The 19984-nt window shown below is 37.4% G+C and overlaps 3 protein-coding genes across 4 annotated transcripts; 2 read left to right on the forward strand and 1 right to left on the reverse strand.

Moving 5' to 3' along the window:
• Positions 1 to 150: 150 nt before the first annotated feature.
• On the reverse strand, positions 151 to 8909 carry angel1 (angel homolog 1 (Drosophila)). 2 transcript variants are annotated; one of them, XM_060879331.1, is made up of 10 exons: positions 8704 to 8909; positions 5365 to 6273; positions 4959 to 5194; positions 4716 to 4785; positions 4116 to 4552; positions 3356 to 3488; positions 2972 to 3082; positions 1524 to 1554; positions 1249 to 1415; positions 151 to 661 (listed from the first exon to the last, which is right to left on the reverse strand). In XM_060879331.1, the coding sequence occupies exons 1-10, from the start codon at positions 8765 to 8767 to the stop codon at positions 525 to 527; spliced, it is 2295 nt and encodes a 764-aa protein (XP_060735314.1). In that variant the 5' UTR covers positions 8768 to 8909; the 3' UTR covers positions 151 to 524. The 2 variants fall into 2 exon arrangements, with proteins under 2 accessions (XP_060735314.1, XP_060735316.1); XM_060879333.1 differs by lacking the exon at positions 8704 to 8909 and adding an exon at positions 7586 to 7945.
• A 1550-nt stretch (positions 8910 to 10459) lies between these two features.
• LOC132852243 (leucine-rich repeat-containing protein 74A) lies at positions 10460 to 16108 on the forward strand. The gene is made up of 13 exons (XM_060879322.1): positions 10460 to 10860; positions 11313 to 11483; positions 11643 to 11750; positions 12057 to 12150; positions 12660 to 12709; positions 12832 to 12913; positions 13003 to 13088; positions 13234 to 13428; positions 14153 to 14248; positions 14403 to 14546; positions 14696 to 14800; positions 15214 to 15299; positions 15544 to 16108. The coding sequence occupies exons 1-13, from the start codon at positions 10813 to 10815 to the stop codon at positions 16106 to 16108; spliced, it is 1830 nt and encodes a 609-aa protein (XP_060735305.1). The 5' UTR covers positions 10460 to 10812.
• Positions 16109 to 17696: 1588 nt separating this feature from the next.
• On the forward strand, positions 17697 to 19650 carry olfm4.1 (olfactomedin 4, tandem duplicate 1). Its single transcript, XM_060879079.1, has 5 exons — positions 17697 to 17792; positions 17883 to 18044; positions 18143 to 18355; positions 18473 to 18620; positions 18696 to 19650. Exons 1-5 carry the CDS (start codon positions 17739 to 17741, stop codon positions 19517 to 19519), a joined length of 1401 nt encoding a protein of 466 aa, XP_060735062.1. The 5' UTR covers positions 17697 to 17738; the 3' UTR covers positions 19520 to 19650.
• Positions 19651 to 19984: the final 334 nt, after the last annotated feature.

Below are 19984 nucleotides of genomic sequence, written 5' to 3' on the forward strand. Positions count from 1 at the left end.
TCTTAACATGATATTTATTATTTTCTTCCACTGAAAGAATACAAAGCTGTTCAAAACAAAAGCAGATCTCAAAAAAAAATTATATATATATATATATATATATATATATATATATATATATATATATATATATATATATATAAACTCAAAATCAAAATGAGGTACATTCAGCATTTCCCATGATAAAAATGTTTTGGCATCAAAACCACACAAACGGATTTGTCAGTGCTGATTATTTTTGATAATTCTGTGTTTTAGCTTAACTCAAGCTTTAAAACAACCTTACAAATATAAAAGAAATGTCATGTACATAAAACATCCTTTAGAAATTTTCACCAGTCAAAAGGAAGAAACCTTTAAAATCATAGATAACATCCACCATAGAAAAAAATGGTTTTACCATCTGTCTTTAACTTTATATAGCTGGAACATCTCTTAACTCTTACTTACAGCAGTGTTAGGGCTTATAACACAGTGTACAATACTGGGGTCATGGATGAACTTCTTGGTAGAACCCTGAACACTCAGCAGAGCTGAAACGTGGCAAGAAGACTCAGGTGATCAGAGGGGTATATTTTGTTTGGGAGTCCATTCAGCAACCAAAGGTCATCTTGAGACGGCAGAGAAAGACGACCGAGCAACTTCAGACCCTTCTCTTTGTCTGTTGGTATGAATAAAGGAAGACGATCCTTTAAACAAAATTCATAGATACAGTACACACTGGGGTGCACAAATCAGTAGGTTGGATAATCTTGGATAAACAGAGGTTGTGTCCAGGCTATTAGATTTTTATGCACTCATAATTTGCTAGTGCCATTGTGATTGACAGGGGAGAGACAGTAGGTCATCCTTCCCCACCCAGAGATATCCCAGCCACAGATGGCTGTGGCGTCAACAGGAACCAACCATGTGGTAATCTGATACTAGGGCATCATGGGACAATTTTAACTAGGAGTATTAATTAGTATGAATGGGACACGGTCCTATTGAGGTTACATTAATGAGAGAGGAGGTGCTATTTCAGAACAATGACCATAAGAGTTTAAGCTCACCATATATCAGGTTAGCTATATTTTTCAAAATATGGGACTCAGCATCATACTAGAGCTTTAACTTAACTGGTAGGTTTGCTAATAATGTATCATTTGTCTACCGCTGTGCATATAACTCTGTACAGGAAACAGCTTTGTACATTTTCAACTTCAGTGATTTGAAATGAAATTGTAAACATGGTGTCCTTTGGCCTACCGTCACAACCCCTAGCATGTCCTCCTCTTGTGGAGTAGAAGATGTAGTCAACCATGGCAGCTCCATGTGAGTGCAGTGTGGTGACCTCGCAGCGTTCAGTGTCTGATATGTTTTGGTTGTACACAGAGCTTAGGTTAAACCCATGACATACCACGTTTCTGAAATGCCTGTAAAACCAGAACCAAAAAAATTGAAGAAATCTTTTTTTCCTAATGCAGTACCATGACAGTCATTAATGATATTCTTAAAGATCTCATTTTAAGTGCAAGGCTCACCTTGGAGGAAATGGCTGAGTTTCTTCAGGAGCTGGAACAGAGTATGTGTGGATATTGTTTTACAAACAAAGACCATTCAATACAACAGTATCATCATTTTAAATGACTGAAAAAAAAGTTCAACTCTTTACATAAGACAAAGGTTACAAAATATACAAATTGTGCTAAAATGTCAACTGATTAGTTACACAGGTTATATCAGTCGATGTCTACCATTATTCAGTGGTATTTATGATTGCTGACCCCTTAATAAGGAGATATGGGAGACAACTTAAAGCTTTCACACTAAAATTGCCCTGCAATAAAAACTAATTCAGTGAAGCGTAAAGAATACAGGACATGAAAGACTCTTTTCCATTACTTTCGCTTTATACTGACTTTATCTTGTAGAAGTTTCACCAGTGTATTCACGAACATCTTGTGAGCCAATAAAAAAAACAAATCATTGAATATTTTTACACTTCGAACTGCATCAATTAAAAAACTTTGAAAATGAATGCAGCATAAATTAAGCAGGCAACACCATTTAATATTTACTTTCAGGGGGTTTCGTTCACTTCCTTACTATATATTTTTTTTTTTACACACTGCTATATTGTGAGCTTATGTATTGTATGTACAGTATGCATGTATTTTTATGACATGAGCTATATTATATATACATCCTTTTTGAGTAGACAAGTTTGATTTGTTTGATATTCCTTTGTAATTATCATACTTACCAAGTGTAAATATGGGAAGTTACCTACACTACTGTATATGGCCAAATGTTTATGGACAACTGACCATCACACCCATGTAGGGGTTTCCCCAGACTAATGCCACAATGTTGGAAACACAATTTTCTAGAACGTCATGGTAGACTGCAGCATTGAGATCTTCCTTTCAATGAAAGGAACCCAAGTGGCCCAAACCTGACAATGCGCCTGTGAATTTGGGAGATCCATGAAGGCATTGTTTGAATAGATGGTGTAGAAGACCTCCAGTGGCCCTGAATTTCTTTCAAAGTTCATGTGCTTGTGGCTGATCGGGCATAAATACAGCCACACTACAAAATCTAACAGAAAGCCTTTTCAGTGTAGGGGAGGATGTTATAACAGAAAAAGGGAACAACTCAATATTAATATCCATGGTTTTGGAATGGGATGTTCAATGGCCCGGTGTTCACGTTGGCTATTTGTGCTAATAATCCGTTTTTCTGTTAGCTTGTTAGTAAACCTTAAGGGGACTTACCGAAATCTATATGTATATGCTGACTCGTGTTAAATAAGGGAAACAGAGCAACCACCCAATGAGTAGCTCTATGCATCACTGACTAAACTGAGATGAACCCATTGTAGACTCATGACTCAGCTGGTGTGAGAAGACCGTCACTGTCGGTGTCACTCTGCTAATTTTCCATATTTGGTGCTTAGAGTCAAAATGATTAAAATAGGCCTGATATTTACTTGGAGTGTTGTCAGTGACACCTGGTATGAGCTCCAGGTCAGGGGGCCGCACACAGGCTGCCGGGCAGTATCGCAGCTGCCGCAGGAAGTCATGATTGTACTGCAGTTTCCCTGCAGAGAGAATAAATATAGATTCACTCACTCACACACACACACACACACACACACACAACAGCACATATGTCTTAAAATGGAGCTACAAACTGCCAGTATAAGCACATTCATTAACTTGAAAACTTAATAATTATAATTATTTTCAAATAATTCAGAGTAATACACTATACTCAAGCAAACACACACACACACAAATAAATATAATGGTATATACACAGACAAATAGAATCTCCCACTCACACTTGTTGATATTGTGGGAACATTGCTGACCTGATTCTTTGCCCTGAGACTCACAGACATCATAGTATTGACAGTTATCGTTGATACCCAAGCTTTTGGGCCACAAAGGTGCATAGAGTCGCCTGTGATGGGTTTTGTAAGACAAATCCTCCTGACCAGACACCTGCAATTAAACATTCCAAGTATAACAGTTTGTTCATCATGTTAAAACTATTGTTTCCTCTAATCTCAGTGGAGAACATTCTGTAGTAGATCTTGAACATTCATATATAATTTACTTTTATAAATTCATACATTCATATATAATTTATTTTTATATACACACACACACAGGTGGGTAAACAAAAAACCTGCATAAATGACTGGAGAAACTGAACAAGTGCTATACATGATACAACTAAGCAATAAAAATAGTAAAATGTCCCGTAGAATGTGTAAACTTTTGATGTATAAAAACCCAGTTGAACTTAATTTTGAATTCCAATTGCAAGATGAAATTGTCTACATGTCTTTGACAAAGGGTTGATTATAAGGCCACAGCTTCACAAAGAGCGTTTCAGATGAGAGGGTGATTAAAGATCGATCCCAGGGATCTAAATGACGTTTGCGTCAAGATTTAACGGAAAGTCATCAGTAAGTAGTGTTGGGAATCGTGTTTGATAACGCATGTTCATTGACCGTGATGCATGTGAATTAGTGTGATATGTAAGGAAAGCAACTGCTCTTCAGTTAACTGAGACTGTAAGCAAGAACATAAGATAAACCTTAAAGTGTGAGGACTGACACACACCATCCAGTTTGGTAATCCATGGTAGTAGAGCTGGCCCGTGACGATCAGATTATACAGCGGCGTGTTGGGTAAGGAGTTGAAGTCCCCACACAAAATGATCTCACACTCGTGCCCTTTGACCTTATACTGCCTGACTATGCTTTCAATTTCTGCCAGCACTATGGCCAGCTGGGCTAATTTCACATCTCCCCTCCTGGGGTTGAACAGCAGGTGTGTGTTGGCCACACAGATGGGTCGGAACCTAATGCCTTCACCATGCGTTGTGTTTGGCTGGAGGAGCAGCACGATGCCTACATTGTCCCGGTCCAACAGTTCGCATTCGTGCCGCTGGAACTCGAGCAGGCGCACAGAGAGTGGTGAAAAGCACTTAGTGTTGTAACACACTGCACAGCCGTCTGTTTTGATGCCTGTGCGGCGTTTGTACACGCATTCATATCCTGGGGGGAAATGAGCAAGACTTACAAATCACAAAATGATAGTCATAACAAAAACAGCAAGATCACCAGCATGGAGACTTTCCAGAAAATGATTTAAATGTATACAGAAGTTATTCCCAGATCAGCTATTAGAAATGTAATAAAGAAAAAAAAATATTCTCACCCATCTCAATCAGAGCTGGATACATCTGCTCATGGAAGTGATTCTCTTGTACCTCTTGCAGACAAATAATCTGAAGGGTAACAATACACAGAACCAGAATTAAAAAACTAAATTAACAAAATGAAAATGAAACCTGACTAAATCACATTTATTTTATATTCCTTTTTTTCCACCAAACTTTATTGTGATCTGGTAAGAACTACTTGAATAATTAAAAAGCAGTGGTGCTGAGTTCTAACTCACTTCAGGTTCCCAGACCTGGAGCTCTTTGAGAATGTTCTGTAAACGGTTTTCCCATGCTAGCACGTCCTCTGAGCAGTGTGCATACAGCTCTAGGTTAGCCTCTAGCAGATCCTGGGCCAGGATGTTATAGGACATAACGGTGAAGTCGAACTTGGAGCCAGGCTCGACAGAGGTTGTCTTGGGAGATCTACAGGGACTTGAAGTTTTACCAAGATCCTCCCACTCCCTCCACATCCCTAGTAAGGAAATTACAATAATATTCATGCTAGAAACATACTAAGATGGTTGGTATGTATGTACTGATTTGGTATATAGCCTGCAATTAAAGATAATTAGAAGTAAATAAGTCAATTTTAAGTACAAATGGTCAGCAAGAATTGAAGTGCAGTACTTATGAAAAGAGTACCTTCAAAATTTTCTTGAAATCCATGGTAGTAGCTTGTGCCAGATAACTGTAAGTCACAATAGACCATATCTGACTGCCCATATTCCACTGGAAGATACCAACCAGTGGGCACAGGCCGGAGCCATGTGTGATTAGTAAAGGACTGTGTGTTATTGTCCGCCAGCAGTGCAGTCAGGTCATAAAGACTGCCGTTACTGACCTGGGCTTCAGCTCCTCTAGTACCAAAGTCATCACAATGCATGTTCTCACTGGTAAACAGACCAGAAGTCAATGGTACTTGTGCTTTACAACCATTATTCTCATTCTCTTCAGCACCATCTGCTGTTGGTTCAAAGACCTCATTTCTCTTAGTGAAAGCTTGGGATTCTTGTGGGCTTTTGAGAAGATCGTGGTTTTCAAAAGCTGAATGAATCAGTGTGCTGGATGGAGCTGCTTTATTAGAGCCCAAGTCACATGAGAACCCAGCTGCTGGCATGAACTGACAGTCACCTCCAGTCTCTGTCACCATCCATTGAAATCTCTGTCTTTCCTTCTCAGAACTAGACTTCGATTTGCTCTCATCAGCAGCAGGCTGCATTTTGGTCTGTTCTGATCTAGAGACTATCACTGATTCTGGATTAGGATCCATCAGGTCTACTGAAGGAATCTTCTCTTTGTCCTGCTCCATCTCACTCTTCTGCTCCACTACCACCTCCCTGATCTTAAGAAGTGATCTGCTCTCCACCAGTCCCTCAGCTTCGCTCCTTTCTTGCAGTGTGTGTGTAGGGGTTTCTGAATCTTTGGTTCCTGCGTTGCACCACTGATCCAACAAAGCAGTCTGCTGCTCATAAAACCTTCTGTAAGAACCTGCACCACCATCACACACTGCTTTGCCATTAATGATTACCTGATGACGTCTCCACCAAGACTCTGTAAAATAGAGACCATTACAAATAAGTTCATTTCCATAAACAATCTCAGTTTTTACTTCAGATCATTTTCCAGATGGGTTAGAATTCCTTCTATCATTGTTAAGTAAAATGTTATTTGTTTTAGATCTCTACTGTTGGATCATATGTTTTCTGAAAGCTTAATTCCTTAAACATAATATAATGTAGTCCATGTATAGACACTTCATTATATAAATATACTTTGAAACAATGGTAAATAAGTCTTAAAACAGACTTTTTAGGACATTTGTCAAGTACTGTATGTGAATTGTGTTTTAAAAAAGACCAAAAAGTTATTAGTTCGAATGCCTGACCAGTTGACATGTAGCAGGTTAAAAAAAGTTAAAAATTGGGTTGCAAGCTTTCATTTATTAAATAATTAATATATGATGTTATTTAAATTGAATTATCTATTTTAAACAGATCTTAAAACTTGTTTTAATAGACAGTTTCAACAGTGTATTTTTTATCAGTTTTTAGGAGGACATATGCATCCCTATCAGAAGTCATCTAACATTCAACAATGATAAGCCATGGTTTACAGATGCTTTAGAGCAAAACACATTTGTCAGGCTAGAGAGGACGCCTACTGAAATGGAGACAGAAATGGAGAATGGTCTTGTACAGTCAGGCCAGGAACACTCTGAATAAGGAGGTTAGTGCAGCTAAGGCTATGCCAGAGCTATGCCAAAAAGTTGGAGGATCAGTTCACTTAAGCTTCAGTCTGAAAAGGTCTGAAAGCCATCACCAACCACAAGACACCAGATCAGTGAAGATGATGTGTGCCAGGTCTTCGGAAAGAACAAAAGAAGAAAAGCACTAGGCCCAGACGGTGTGACACCAGCCTGTCAGAAAACACATATCTTTAACAGTTCACTGGAGCTGTGTGAAGTCCCTGTCTACTTCAAATGTGCAACCATCACCCCCTTCCCAAAGAAACCCAAGATAACAAGACTTCATGACGACAGACGTCACTACAGGTCTGTAGTTGTTAAGTCGTTCGAAAAACTGGTTCTGGCTTACCAAAAGACTTCACTGGTCCCTTACTGGTCCCCCTGCAGTTTGCTTATCGAGCAAACAGGTCTGTGGATGATGCAGTAAACTTGGTACTGCATTTTCATCCTGCAACACCTGGATACCTGGTGCCTTTAACACCATCATTCCAACACTCACTCACACACTTCAAGACCAAACTAACCCAGCTCTCTGTTCTTTTGTTATGTCTGTACTTTTGAGTCACAAACAGCCAGAACCAAATTCCTTGTGTGTGTCAACACATTTGGCCTTCAAACCTGTTTCTGATTCTATCTCTATAGCTATCCCAGTAGCTAGAGAGACTGGGGAAATTCATGTCAAACAGCTGCTCAATCAACACTGGCACCCCTCAAGGTTGTGTTCTTTCCCCACTGCTCTTCTCCCTGTGCACCAACGACTGCATCTAATGAACCCTCTGTCAGGCTCCTGAAGTTTGTGGACGACACGACAGTCATCGGCCTCATCAAGGACGGAGACGAATCTGCCTACAGACAGGAGGTTAAAGAGATGGCTGTCTGGTGCAGTCACAACAACTTGGAGCTCAATACACTACAAACAGTGGAGATGATAGTGGACTTCAGGACAAAACCCCCCTGCACTCACCACCATATACAGCACTGTGGCTGGAAGCATATGACACTAAAACTTTTGCACAAGGTTGTTAAACACATTACTGTAGGCAAGAAGATTATTTAAAACACTCCAGAAAGACAAAGGCATTTTATATTAAGTTGTGAGTATTGCTTGAGGAAAGAAGATAAGATATACATTTATTCATCCCAGAATGGGGAAATTTCTCTGTTTCAGCAGCAAAGAGTAAGAAAATGCAAATATATATAAAAAGAATAGAGACATAATATAATATACAGTATATACAAGACAAAATGTAGAAAAAGAAACCACGAGTAGTAGTTACACTGAAAGACATATTGCAGATAGGTAATAAATATTGCACGTTTTTCAAAATTTCTGTTATTGCACATGTTTGAAACACCACACCACACAAAACTAGGCTGAATTATAAATACCCTCCTTACTGGCTATGGAGTGCTCTAAAGAGTGTGTGTAACCTTGTTTCATACAATATCAAGTGCACTCTTGTAGCACATAGGACTGAATTTGGAACACAACACTACAGAGCCAGGTGTTTGGTTATGTAGCTTAGCATCTAAAACTCACCACTCGACAAGTTACATTTATTGACAAACAAAGCGTGTAAAAACACCGAGAAAATTGTGACATTACACGCAGTTATTTTTATGATTTGTGCGTGAGTAATGTGCGAATTTTAGTGATATAAAAGTGAGCTAGCTAGCTGTAAGGAGTGTAATGCTATAGCATGCTGTAGCTATGCTATGCTATGCTAAGAGCTTACCTGATAGCCTAGTGAGGAGTTGGGTTAGCGGGTACAGACCATAATAAATAAGGCTTCCAATCATGACTTAACTATTCGTAATAAAAGGATTTCAGAAACAAATCTGTTAGTATCATGGCACAAGGAGCAGCCAGTGCACTGCTCCGTTGGACGCTTGTCAAACTTCTTCTGTCACACAACAACACACTGTCGCTCTGAACAGGCTATTAGACAGTCGTAAACAAAGCGTGGAATTATGGGTAACAGACAGTAAAGGTGTGTAGTGGGTTTAGTAAGTGAGAAAGCATTATATTAAGTAATAATTCTTACTCTTACTGCAGCAGATGTTAAAGGCTCTGCTGTGTCACACGCCAAGATCTGTAAACAGAAATGAATTAAATAAATTAAATAAAAATTTTAAATTAAATAAAATATTTAAAATTAAATATTAAATAAATTTGCTAATTGCTTATCAGTCAATTCACCTGTCCAATTATTAATCAGTTGATTAATCTACTTATGTAAATCGTGTACTTTAATTGTGGATTGTTTTTTCTGTCATGTCTTGTATTGTTTGTTTGCACTGTCTTTTGTCCTGCACTGTGTGTTTGTCTTTTGTCCTGCACTGTGTGTTTGTCTTTTTTACTGCACTGTTTTTTGTCCTGCACTGTGTGTTTGTCTTTTGTCCTGCACTGTGTGTTTGTCTTTTTTACTGCACTGTTTTTTGTCCTGCACTGTGTGTTTGTCTTTTGTCCTGCACTGTGTATTTGTCTTTTGTCCTGCACTGTGTATTTATCTTTTGTCCTGCACTGTTTTTTGTCCTGCACTGTGTTTTTGTCTTTTGTCCCGCATTGTCTTTTGTCCTGCACTGTGTATTTGTCTTTTGTCCTGCACTGTGTATTTATCTTTTGTCCTGCACTGTTTTTTGTCCTGCACTGTGTGTTTGTCTTTTGTCCTGCATTGTCTTTTGTCCTGCACTGTGTATTTATCTTTTGTCCTGCACTGTTTTTTGTCCTGCATTGTGTGTTTGTCTTTTGTCCTGCACTGTCTTTATGTTTTTTGTCTTGTCTCATACTATTTGCATCAGGTTGTACAGATGCACTTTATGTATCTAGGACTAACTTACTTAAGTCCTTATAGCTCCGTCTTTGTTCTGTGTCAGTTATATATGTTTGAAGTGACAATAAAAGCTTCTTGACTTGTTGACTAATAGCTAAAGCGAAAACTGTTTCAGGATATTGCTATTTTAATTCTGTTTTATTTGTACAGACATGCAGGTTTTTAGTTGCACCTCATTTAACTGCTATACACAGTATACAGATTATGAAGGTAAAAAAATACGACATAAATTAGAAAAATGAATCGTTGGACAAATGTTGGAAGATTTTTATGACATTTGTTTGCAACGAACAATACAAAAAAGCAAACAAAATAATCATTTGGACTTTTCTAGCTACTGTGCTTTTTAGGCTACCGATCAGATAAATCTAACATGTATGTGCAATTTGACCCACTTTGTTTGGGTTCTTGATCATTCTCATTACAACGGCACTGAAGTCAATCATCATTGTTTTAGTATGTACAGTTTGTGTTAAACCCTCAATTTGTGTTCAACAGTGACCGTTTGTAACTAGTTAGCCTGATATCTTTGGTTTGTAGATGATTATCATTTGATAACATTTTTAAACAACTTTATTTATCCATTTGCTTTCTTAGTTGTTACTGGAATGATTGATATGTTAGAAACATATATTAACTTCTTGATAGAATTTGTTGTGAAATTCTGTATCTCTGGATATCTGTGACTGACTGCATCGAGCTAAGACAATAAATATTTCATGACTGCACGGGTCAATAGGCTTAGGACTGAAAGGTATTCCACAAGCAACACGGGTATCGCATGTATTCCTGTTGCTAAGACAGGATCTGAATTTACATTTAAGTAAACAGAGACATAAACACACCACCTGATGGAGTATTACACTGTAAGAAAACCCACATCAAGCTTTGGAGGATTTAGTAGTTGAGCCAAATTTAGTTGACTACCAGAGTGTATGGATGGAGGATAAAATATGGAGCAGACCATTGTGTCACTGGATTGTCTAAGCCTAGCTGAGAGAGACAGAACTTATGAGGCTAAATTTGAGGATGAGTGGGATACAGACACTGAAGCTGAAGGCAAGTGAACTTAAATATTTAAAAATAAAAATTTTTATTATTTGAATCATATTCATGCTGGGGGGCACGGTGGCTTAGTGGTTAGCATGTTCGCCTCACACCTCCAGGGTTGGGTGTTCGATTCCTGCCTCCAACTTGTGTGTGTGGAGTTTGCATGTTCTCCCCGTGCCTCGGGGGTTTCCACCGGGTACCCCGGTTTCCTCCCCCGGTCCAAAGACATGCATGGTAGGTTGATTGGCATCTCTGGAAAATTGTCCGTAGTGTGTGATTGCGTGAGTGAATGAGATTGTGTGTGTGCCCTGCGATGGGTTGGCACTCCGTCCAGGGTGTATCCTGCCTTGATGCCCAAAGACGCCTGAGATAGGCCGAGGTAGTTCGGATAAGTGGCAGAAAATGAGTGAGAGTGAGTATTCATGCTCTGATAAGAAACCTGTCAATTTACTACAGAGCAGAAGAGAAATACGAAAGACACGTCCACAGCTGAGGTGTATCTGCAGGCATGCAAACTGCTCGGTGTCGTTCCAGTCAGCTACTTTCTGAGAAACCTTGGCTGTGCCACCATTAACCTCAACCACCATGGACTCGGCCCTTTAGGTGGAAAAGCTCTGGCCATCGCTCTTGTGGTAAACAATATGATTACTTGACTCCAGGTTTAATGAGTGTTGATTACTGAGGCTTCTTATATACGGTGTGTGTGAGCCCTCTAAATCACCAGGATGGAATGCTAGTGTGCTTAATACATATACACATATTTACTAAAGTTGTCTCTGTATTCTCTACAGACTGACACACACACAACAACCCTGGAACTGGCTGACAATTTTCTGTTGGCTGAGGGAGCAAGAGATCTTGTTCAGATGCTGAAGGCTAATTTAACTATTCAAAATTTGGTAACTTGGTCACTGATACTGATGATTACTGATTACTGTGATTATTTTGTTAATCACTCATTTTGTGTTCTTTATGCTCTTTATAATACTTTTGATATTTAATATTGTTGTTATTAATATTTATAATAATAATAAGGAGCCAACAGTAATACTTACATATTTATTATTTTTAATATCCATTGTGATGAAAATGCATACATAGTACAATGCAGGAAATTTCATAACACTAAATGAGTGCAATATGTGTATTTAAGCACTAGAGGGCAGTAAAGTTTGCAGTTCTATTGATTCTCACTCTTGCTATAGGATCTCTCTGACAATCATTTACAATCTGCTGGAGCTGAGCATGTCACAAGGATCCTGGTGGATAACGTGTCTATCAGATCACTCAGACTATCTGGTACTCTTTAAAACTGTTTTCCAGTGATTTAATGATTCTTATGCCTTCAAAAAAGCTGTGCTTAAAATATGTCAACGTTAAATAAAAAAAATGTTTTTTAAATAAATAAAATAAATAACATTTCATAATTTTTAATAAATAAATTACTAACATTTTTATATTAAACTTTTATAAATTAAAAAAAAAATAATCTCTTTTTATTTTTTTCCCCCAAGATTCTTCTACCCTTAGTATCAGGGTTGAGGTTTATTTGCACTGAATTTGCAGATATATAAGATCTGGTTAACACACACCCATGATATTGGTGTCATGACATTATTGTAGAGGACACACTTCATGTGTTTAAAATGACTTTTTAAACACATTTCATATCAGAGGAACCCAAATGACACCCTAATTATGGTATCGCCCTGTTGTTCATTAAAGAACGAGCCATTTTAATACATCCACGATATTTAGAGAAGAAAAAAAGCACATCACAGAAACTGATTTTGTCACTTTCTTTTTAGGAAACGGATTCTCCGAGAATGATGCCAAATGGTTTGCAGAAGCCTTTACGGTATGTTCAAACATAATCATAAAACATAAAACATCAACATCAATATAAACCACTTATATGAAAGTAAGAAAAGCTTTATTCATTTGATTTTTAATAGTGCTAATTTTTAACATTCTTTTTAGACCAACTACAGAGTAAAAGAGTTAGACCTGAGTCACAATAAGTTCTGTGGAAGAGCAGGAGAATACCTTGGTCAAATGCTAGGTACAGTAAATATAGTTTAGAAAAAGTGTGAGATGTGTGTTTACAATATTCTAGATGTGATTAAAACAGATACTTTTCTATTGATACAGCTAACAACGAGGGTGTAGAGGTCCTTAATCTGAGTTGGAATCACCTCCGGATGAAGGGTGCTGTGGCTTTCTGCGCTGGACTTAAAGTATGAGAAGCTATACAACAACAAGATTAGATTAAAGACTAGATCATATATCATGGAATCGTATATTATTGGGATCGTGTTACGCTAGTTAAGTATTATGATTCTTGAAGATACCTGAGATGATTTATTCTCTCCTGTCCATCAGGTCAATGTGACTCTGAAACACTTAGACCTCTCCTGGAACGGCTTTGGCAATGAAGGAGCGCTGGCTTTGGGTGAAGCTCTGAAATTCAACAATACGTTAGTTTTTCTGGACCTTAGTAACAACCGCATCAGTGATGAAGGAGTCGGAATGCTTTGCAGGGGACTTGAGACCAATGACACTCTCAGAACACTGAAGGTGGGGTTTAGTTAAATGTTCAGTATAATAATAATAATAATAATAATAAGAAGAAGAAGAAGAAGAAGAAGAAGAAGAAGAAGAAGAAGAAGAAAAGAAGGTGAAGAAGAAGATATTTTATAATTTATGATTTTTTTATTTAATCTTTTTTTAGCTCTTTCATGAATTATATCTTTAGACAGACAGTTAGACAGATATACAGACAGACATACAGACAGATAGATAGATAGATAGATAGATAGATAGATAGATAGATAGATAGATAGATAGATAGACAGACAGACAGACAGACAGACAGACAGATAGATAGATAGATAGATAGATAGATAGATAGATAGATAGATAGATAGATAGATAGATAGATTCATTGAGATAAAAACTATTCATATAGTTTTTAATGATATATATCATTTTTATAAATATTTATTGCAAATAAAAATAAACAGAATGTAAAATACAATAAATGTAAAACTTGTAAAACTTTTTTTTTTTAAATAGATAACTGTAAGTGTTTGCCACATGAGTATCCACACCACATCTTTGTATTTTTTTCTTGAACATGAAAGTATGTCTGTTTGATCTTAGACGTCATGGAGCATATTCAGTTAATATGATCATATCCTGTTAATGTGTTATCTTGAAATTGGCCTGAAACAAAGATTGTTCTTTTTTACTGACTTGTCACATGCAGCGGTTCACAGTAAATGCTGTACTGTTCTTGCAGCTGGCTTATAATTCACTGACAGTAGAAGGTGCCTTGGCTTTGATCAGTGTCATAAAGAACTCTCTGAAAACAGCCCTCGAGGAGATCAACATATGTGTGAGTCTCATAGTAAACACAATCCAACAACCCACCTATTTATTTAACATTTAGCATTGTGAAAGGTTATTAGATTAAATGTGCATTCGTTCTGTTTGTCATACTCACACCAATTGCACTAAACCACCTCTTTATGGCACTGTTTGTGTGCTAGAACGTGCTGGTGAATGAACTCTTTATACAGCTGCTGGAGTTGACATGTCAGGACCACCCTGCCTTACAGGTGCACTATGGTGGTGTTGGAGGATTTATTGCCAAAAAGCCTCCAAAGAGGCCTGACCCTATGAAGGTTATTCAGGTACACTAGGAATATTTACTTATAAACACGTTAGTGACTGTGTTAGAAATTCAAAACATTATAGTTAAATGTTCTTTTAATGTAAGATTTACTGGTAAAGATAATTTCAAATTTCTTCTAGTGTCATTTGTTATGTGTTATTTTTGCAGGATTATCTTGATCAGCGCAAGCTTCGGCTGTGGGATTTCTTCCGCAACATCGATAAAGATGGGACAATGCATGTTTCTGTCTCAGACTTCAGAAAGGCAGTGCAGGCATGAGCTCATATTCTCGTCATTAACATTTGTTGATGCAGTGCTGTGTATCTGTCTTCTGAGTCAGACTTACTGGTGATCAAGATGCATTGATTTTTCATCCATCCATCCATCCATCCATCCATCCATCCATCCACCTTGCACAATTATATAAACAAAACAAAAACAAAAAAAGTTTAACATTCAGAAAATATAAAGAGTATGTAAAATATGAAGTATAATATTTATGTATAAAGTATAGAAGCATAAAGTAATAATCTCTTTTGTATTGTATTTGTGACGATTCTAAATAACCATTTGCAAAAAAATTCCTTTTTTTCCTTAATATTTATAGATTATTGTTAACTGTGGGTGTTTTTGTTTATTTGTTTGTCTGGTTTTCAAAAGTTAAAGGGTGTTACTTTCTGTTACAGCATTCTAACATCCCACTGGATCGCTTTCAGATTGAACAGCTCATCCAAAAACTAGACCGGGAAGGAACAGGCATGGTAGATTATAGGTGTGATGATTCCTTTAATCGGGTTTATTATACAAATGAAAACCATTACCATTTCTAAATCTCTGATTATGTTTGCCATGATTACCATTTGAGTAGAAAGTCTTAATGAGCAAGATTACAGTTATATATACCTATTGCTGTCTAATCCAGGATTAAGACAGTGTCATTTTATTTTTCATGTTAAAAGTGTGGTGTAATGAAAAGGAAAGATACTTAATGAACATCCCTTGTTGGCATTCTACAGAGGCTTGGCTGACACGAGAAAGCAGATGATGCGAGACCATCGTCGAAAGCTGCGCAAAGTAGAGTCCCGTCAGAAGAAGGAGAAGCAGAAGAGTGAGCGCATCCTCAAGACCTTCCAATCAGCCGTTGAGGCCGTTACCCCACGTACCTCCATTGTCATGTCACCAGGAGGAATTAAAGAGGACTCCAGTGGCCCTCAGCGCTTTTCAGCCACCCCCCTCAGTTCCTGGCATCACATTGTCATATCCAACAGCAGCCGTTACTCCGTCACTAACATGAGCAGCGAGCATGGCCAGTTTCCTATGATAAGGAATGCTGCATCCTGCAGGTCCCTGAGCTCCCCAGCCATGCGCTCTTACTCCCAGCCTAACCTAATAGACAATCGCAGCTCCCTGCCTTCGCTAACCAAACCTGCATCAGCTCAGGGTATGAACACTATCTCCAGTAAACTTAGTCCCACTGACAACAACCTGACAAGATCAAGACCGGCAATAAACACTGAGCAACCCATTGTACGAGTAAAAGTTTCCAATGGGAAGAAAAAGAAAAGTAAAAAAAAAAGTTGAGAAGACATTCAAAGAACAGAATATAATATGAACACTATGCATATATAACGCATATATAGGTGTATAATTATAGGTTCATAATCCAAATATGTAACTGTAAATATGTAATATGACTGACACAAAATCTACAATGTTATATGGATATAACTGTAATGATCACCATAATGCTGAAAATTGATAATAATTTATCATAATGCATAATGCATAAATTGACATGAAATAAACTTGGTTTGAAATTATTATTATTATTTTTATTTTTTTTTGGAAAAATCATCTTTACTTTTCTTTAAAAATGAAGAAAATAGATTTCATTTAGAATAGATTTCTTTATTTAACATATTAAAACATAAGATGGAAAGTGTTCAGCACTCTAAGGAGTTGTTTAGTTTATCTCTCTAAAGGTTATATGAAGTCTACAACAGAAGGGTTCTCTTTTAGAGAAGGTTCAAAGTACAATCCAACTTCTATAACTGAAACCCTTAACCAGTCAAAATGCCATCGAGGAGCTTATAATAAGTAATACAGAGTATAAAGTATAGAATAAATATGTGTTGAAAAATTACATTGGAAATCTTTTATTGAGAGTTTATAAGTTTAAACTTTGAACTGTTTTTAAGTAAAGATTTAAAGTAGTTTCACTCCTCATTTTTCATTAACAATACTTAGTGTGACTATTTTCTAATGTTTGAATATTCTCTAAGGTTTAAAGTCTTTCTGAGCATAATAATAATAATAATAATAATAATAATAATAATAATAATAATAATAATAATAATAATAATAATAATAATAATAGGGCACAGTGGCTTAGTGGTTAGCACGTTCGCCTCACACCTCCAGGGTCGGGGTTCGATTCCCGCCTCCACCTTGTGTGTGTGGAGTTTGCATGTTCTCCCTGTGCCTCGGGGGTTTCCTCCGGGTACTCCGGTTTCCTCCCCCGGTCCAAAGACATGCATGGTAGGTTGATTGGCATCTCTGGAAAAATTGTCCCTAGTGTGTGATTGCGTGAGTGAATGAGAGTGTGTGTGTGTGCCCTGTGATGGGTTGGAACTCCATCCAGGGTGTATCCTGCTTGATGCCCGATGACGCCTGAGACAGGCACAGGCTCCCCGTGACCCGAGGTAGTTCGGATAAGCGGTAGAAGATGAATGAATGAATGAATAATAATAATAATAATAATAATAATAATAATAATAATAATAATAATAATAACTAAATCAATAGATTGTGGCTAATACTTAATCTCTTAGTCAATTTCCCAAATAAAGAAGAATAATCACAAAAGAGTGCAAAAAAAGAGAGAAAAAGCACAGTGCTGAGTTGCACTGATGACTGATAAATACAGTAATACATTCACTCTGGGTGTGTGATCATGTCTGTTTATGATAAAGCTTGGGAAACTCTAATGCAAACGCACCTATATCCTTTAGTTACAAACCTAAGATAAGTGTGATGTTTACAGAACAGTAGTTTATTACATCAGTAATGAGTGGTATGCAAGCAGATTTTCAGCTGTTGGGAAGTAACTGTGAGAAGACTCCAGCTGATATAATAATACGTTATGATAGTCATCCTTTAAAAAGCCACAGAGCTTTGACTTCTGAAGCAGAATCACCCGACCTGATTCACAATGATCGCCATACTCTTCAGTCTCCTCTTCGTTGGGGCAACTCTTGCCTTTCAGGTAAGTCATTATTCAGTTGTTTTTCATCTTCGTGTTATTTCACAGTGGTCTGGAATTTACATGCCAATTACCTTATTCCTTTGAAAAAAGTCTCTGGACCCCTGGACTGAGAAGAACGAGACTGTTATTCCAGGCCAGTCGTGCACCTGTGAGGCCTTTCTACCGGATACTATATTTCCCTTAGGGGAACTGGAGCTGCTGGAGAAATCCTCAGTCCAGATCAGTCACAAGTTAGAGCTGGAAATCAGCAAGGTATAAGACAAACATCCAAAACAGGATCATTAAATAAAACAAACAAACAAAAAAAACGTATGTGCAGGCTTTTAAATATTGTTATCTCATCTTTTCAGATAGAGTTGTTTGAGAGCAAGCTTACAGTTTACATGGAGAAGATTGTAAACCTCACATTGTCGATTGGGATCATGGAAAAGGACCCTGACTCTTATACTGAGGTCCAAATACAGGAAGTCAAGATTCAGATCAAGCAGATAGAAGCTCTGATTGTAGAGCTTAAGGCATCTATAGAGATTTCTTCTACAGTTCTTGTCAGCATTCAGAAAGAGGTAAAACACACTGGATGTATTGTGTTATCATGCGTTACATATGTGTGCTGGCATGGGATAACTTATATCTGGATTGCTGACACACATATATGTGATATCTACTACTATATCATACAGATCACTTCCATGATCGTCATCTTGACTCAACTGGAGATTAAATATGACAAGAACCTGGTACTGCTGACCCGTAGAGAATACATCAAGCTTCAGCAGAAACTGGAGGAATGTGAGAGACGCCACAATGAGATCTTTGAGCCTAACATCGGTGAGTCTGCTCAGTACATGGACACAATTGCGATCTTTGTAGAAGCATAAATGACTTTTGACTTTTTCTCTTTAGGTTCTTGTGACCATGGTTTCATATCAAGACTCAGTAAACCAATGATCAGCCACCTTAACGCACATCTGAATGCAGGTCACAGATATGGTGGATGGGGTAAAGATTCAAACCCATTGCCTACCTCTGAAAATATGTACTGGTACTCAGGTTCTTCCAGCACTTTGGTTACCCAAATTAATGTGTATGCAGACTATTACAGGTTAATCATGAGACAACCAATGAAAACCCATGAGCTTTATACCACTCGTGACTGGAGAGGTCTAGGTAATAACTACATTGTGCGTGGTAACACTTTGTATTATCAGTTCAGAGATCCTTTCAGCATGGGTAAATACAACATGACCAGTCAGACTATGGTGTACAGGGTGGTACCAAATGCCAGCAATAAATTCTCCTACTTTTATTCAGCAAACCAAAACCTAGATTTTGCAGCTGATGAGAATGGATTGTGGGTGACGTACGCTACAGAAGAATCAAAGGGCAAACTATTGCTGGGTAAGATAGACGAGGCAGCGTTTGCTTTAAAAGAGGTTTATGAATTGAACGTCTACAAACCATCAGTAGGCAACACCTTCATGGTTTGTGGAGTCCTATATGCTACCAGATCTGTAGATATTAAGACAGAGGAGATCTTTTATACTTTTAACACACACACAAGACAGGAAAGCCATGTTAGCATTCCTTTTGAAAAGTTCCAGGAAACGTATGTTTACCTTGATTACAACCCCACTGACCAGAAACTGTACATGTACAACAATGGATATTATATCAGCTATCATGTGTGGTTCCATCAGAATAAGAACAAGGCACAACTACTGATATAAAAAAAAATGCTTTGGTTTGAATACAGATGAACATACAGTATATCACCATTGTTGACTGATGAGCTATGCATTAAACACTAAAATGTCCTGCATTGACTTTTATTCTTATTAATAAAATCTTATGAGCACTATTCCTGAATGATTGTTGTTATTATACACTTTAGTCCACAATGCACACTAACACTCATTAATAAATGTTTAGGTTTTTTCATGATACAATGTCACCTACGTAAAGTCTATGTTAAATTGAGGTCAATGGACCTGTGTCATTTCCACAAAAATTGTATATAATGTAAATTATACATATTAAATGTAAAGATTATACTCAGACATATGACAGTGCACTATTTCCAAACTTTACCGTATGAAATCAATCGATAAACACTGGTTACACTGAGATTCTTCGATTATTTTTTCCATTGGAAAATAAAGAATGCATAAATCTTACTATTAGAACATATGAAT

The sequence above is a fragment of the Tachysurus vachellii genome, chromosome 10 (genome assembly GCF_030014155.1).
Source record: "Tachysurus vachellii isolate PV-2020 chromosome 10, HZAU_Pvac_v1, whole genome shotgun sequence".
NCBI lineage: Eukaryota > Metazoa > Chordata > Actinopteri > Siluriformes > Bagridae > Tachysurus > Tachysurus vachellii.

What these genes read in the sequence shown, in the direction of transcription:
- angel1 (XM_060879331.1), bottom strand. Translation starts at nt 8,767, where the DNA reads ATGATTGGAAGCCTTATTTATTATGGTCTGTACCCGCTAACCCAACTC. An exon ending in TGTCACTGACAACACTCCAA is followed by an intron (nt 1,555 to 2,971) that starts GTAAATATCAGG and finishes ACTCTGTTCCAG; the next exon opens with CTCCTGAAGAAACTCAGCCA. An exon ending in ACTCAGCCATTTCCTCCAAG is followed by an intron (nt 1,416 to 1,523) that starts GTGAGCCTTGCA and finishes CTGGTTTTACAG; the next exon opens with GCATTTCAGAAACGTGGTAT.
- LOC132852243 (XM_060879322.1), top strand. Translation starts at nt 10,813, where the DNA reads ATGAGGCTAAATTTGAGGATGAGTGGGATACAGACACTGAAGCTGAAG. An exon ending in GGTTTGCAGAAGCCTTTACG is followed by an intron (nt 12,710 to 12,831) that starts GTATGTTCAAAC and finishes CATTCTTTTTAG; the next exon opens with ACCAACTACAGAGTAAAAGA. An exon ending in ATACCTTGGTCAAATGCTAG is followed by an intron (nt 12,914 to 13,002) that starts GTACAGTAAATA and finishes CTATTGATACAG; the next exon opens with CTAACAACGAGGGTGTAGAG.
- olfm4.1 (XM_060879079.1), top strand. Translation starts at nt 17,739, where the DNA reads ATGATCGCCATACTCTTCAGTCTCCTCTTCGTTGGGGCAACTCTTGCC. An exon ending in TTGTCAGCATTCAGAAAGAG is followed by an intron (nt 18,356 to 18,472) that starts GTAAAACACACT and finishes TATATCATACAG; the next exon opens with ATCACTTCCATGATCGTCAT. An exon ending in GATCTTTGAGCCTAACATCG is followed by an intron (nt 18,621 to 18,695) that starts GTGAGTCTGCTC and finishes TTTTCTCTTTAG; the next exon opens with GTTCTTGTGACCATGGTTTC.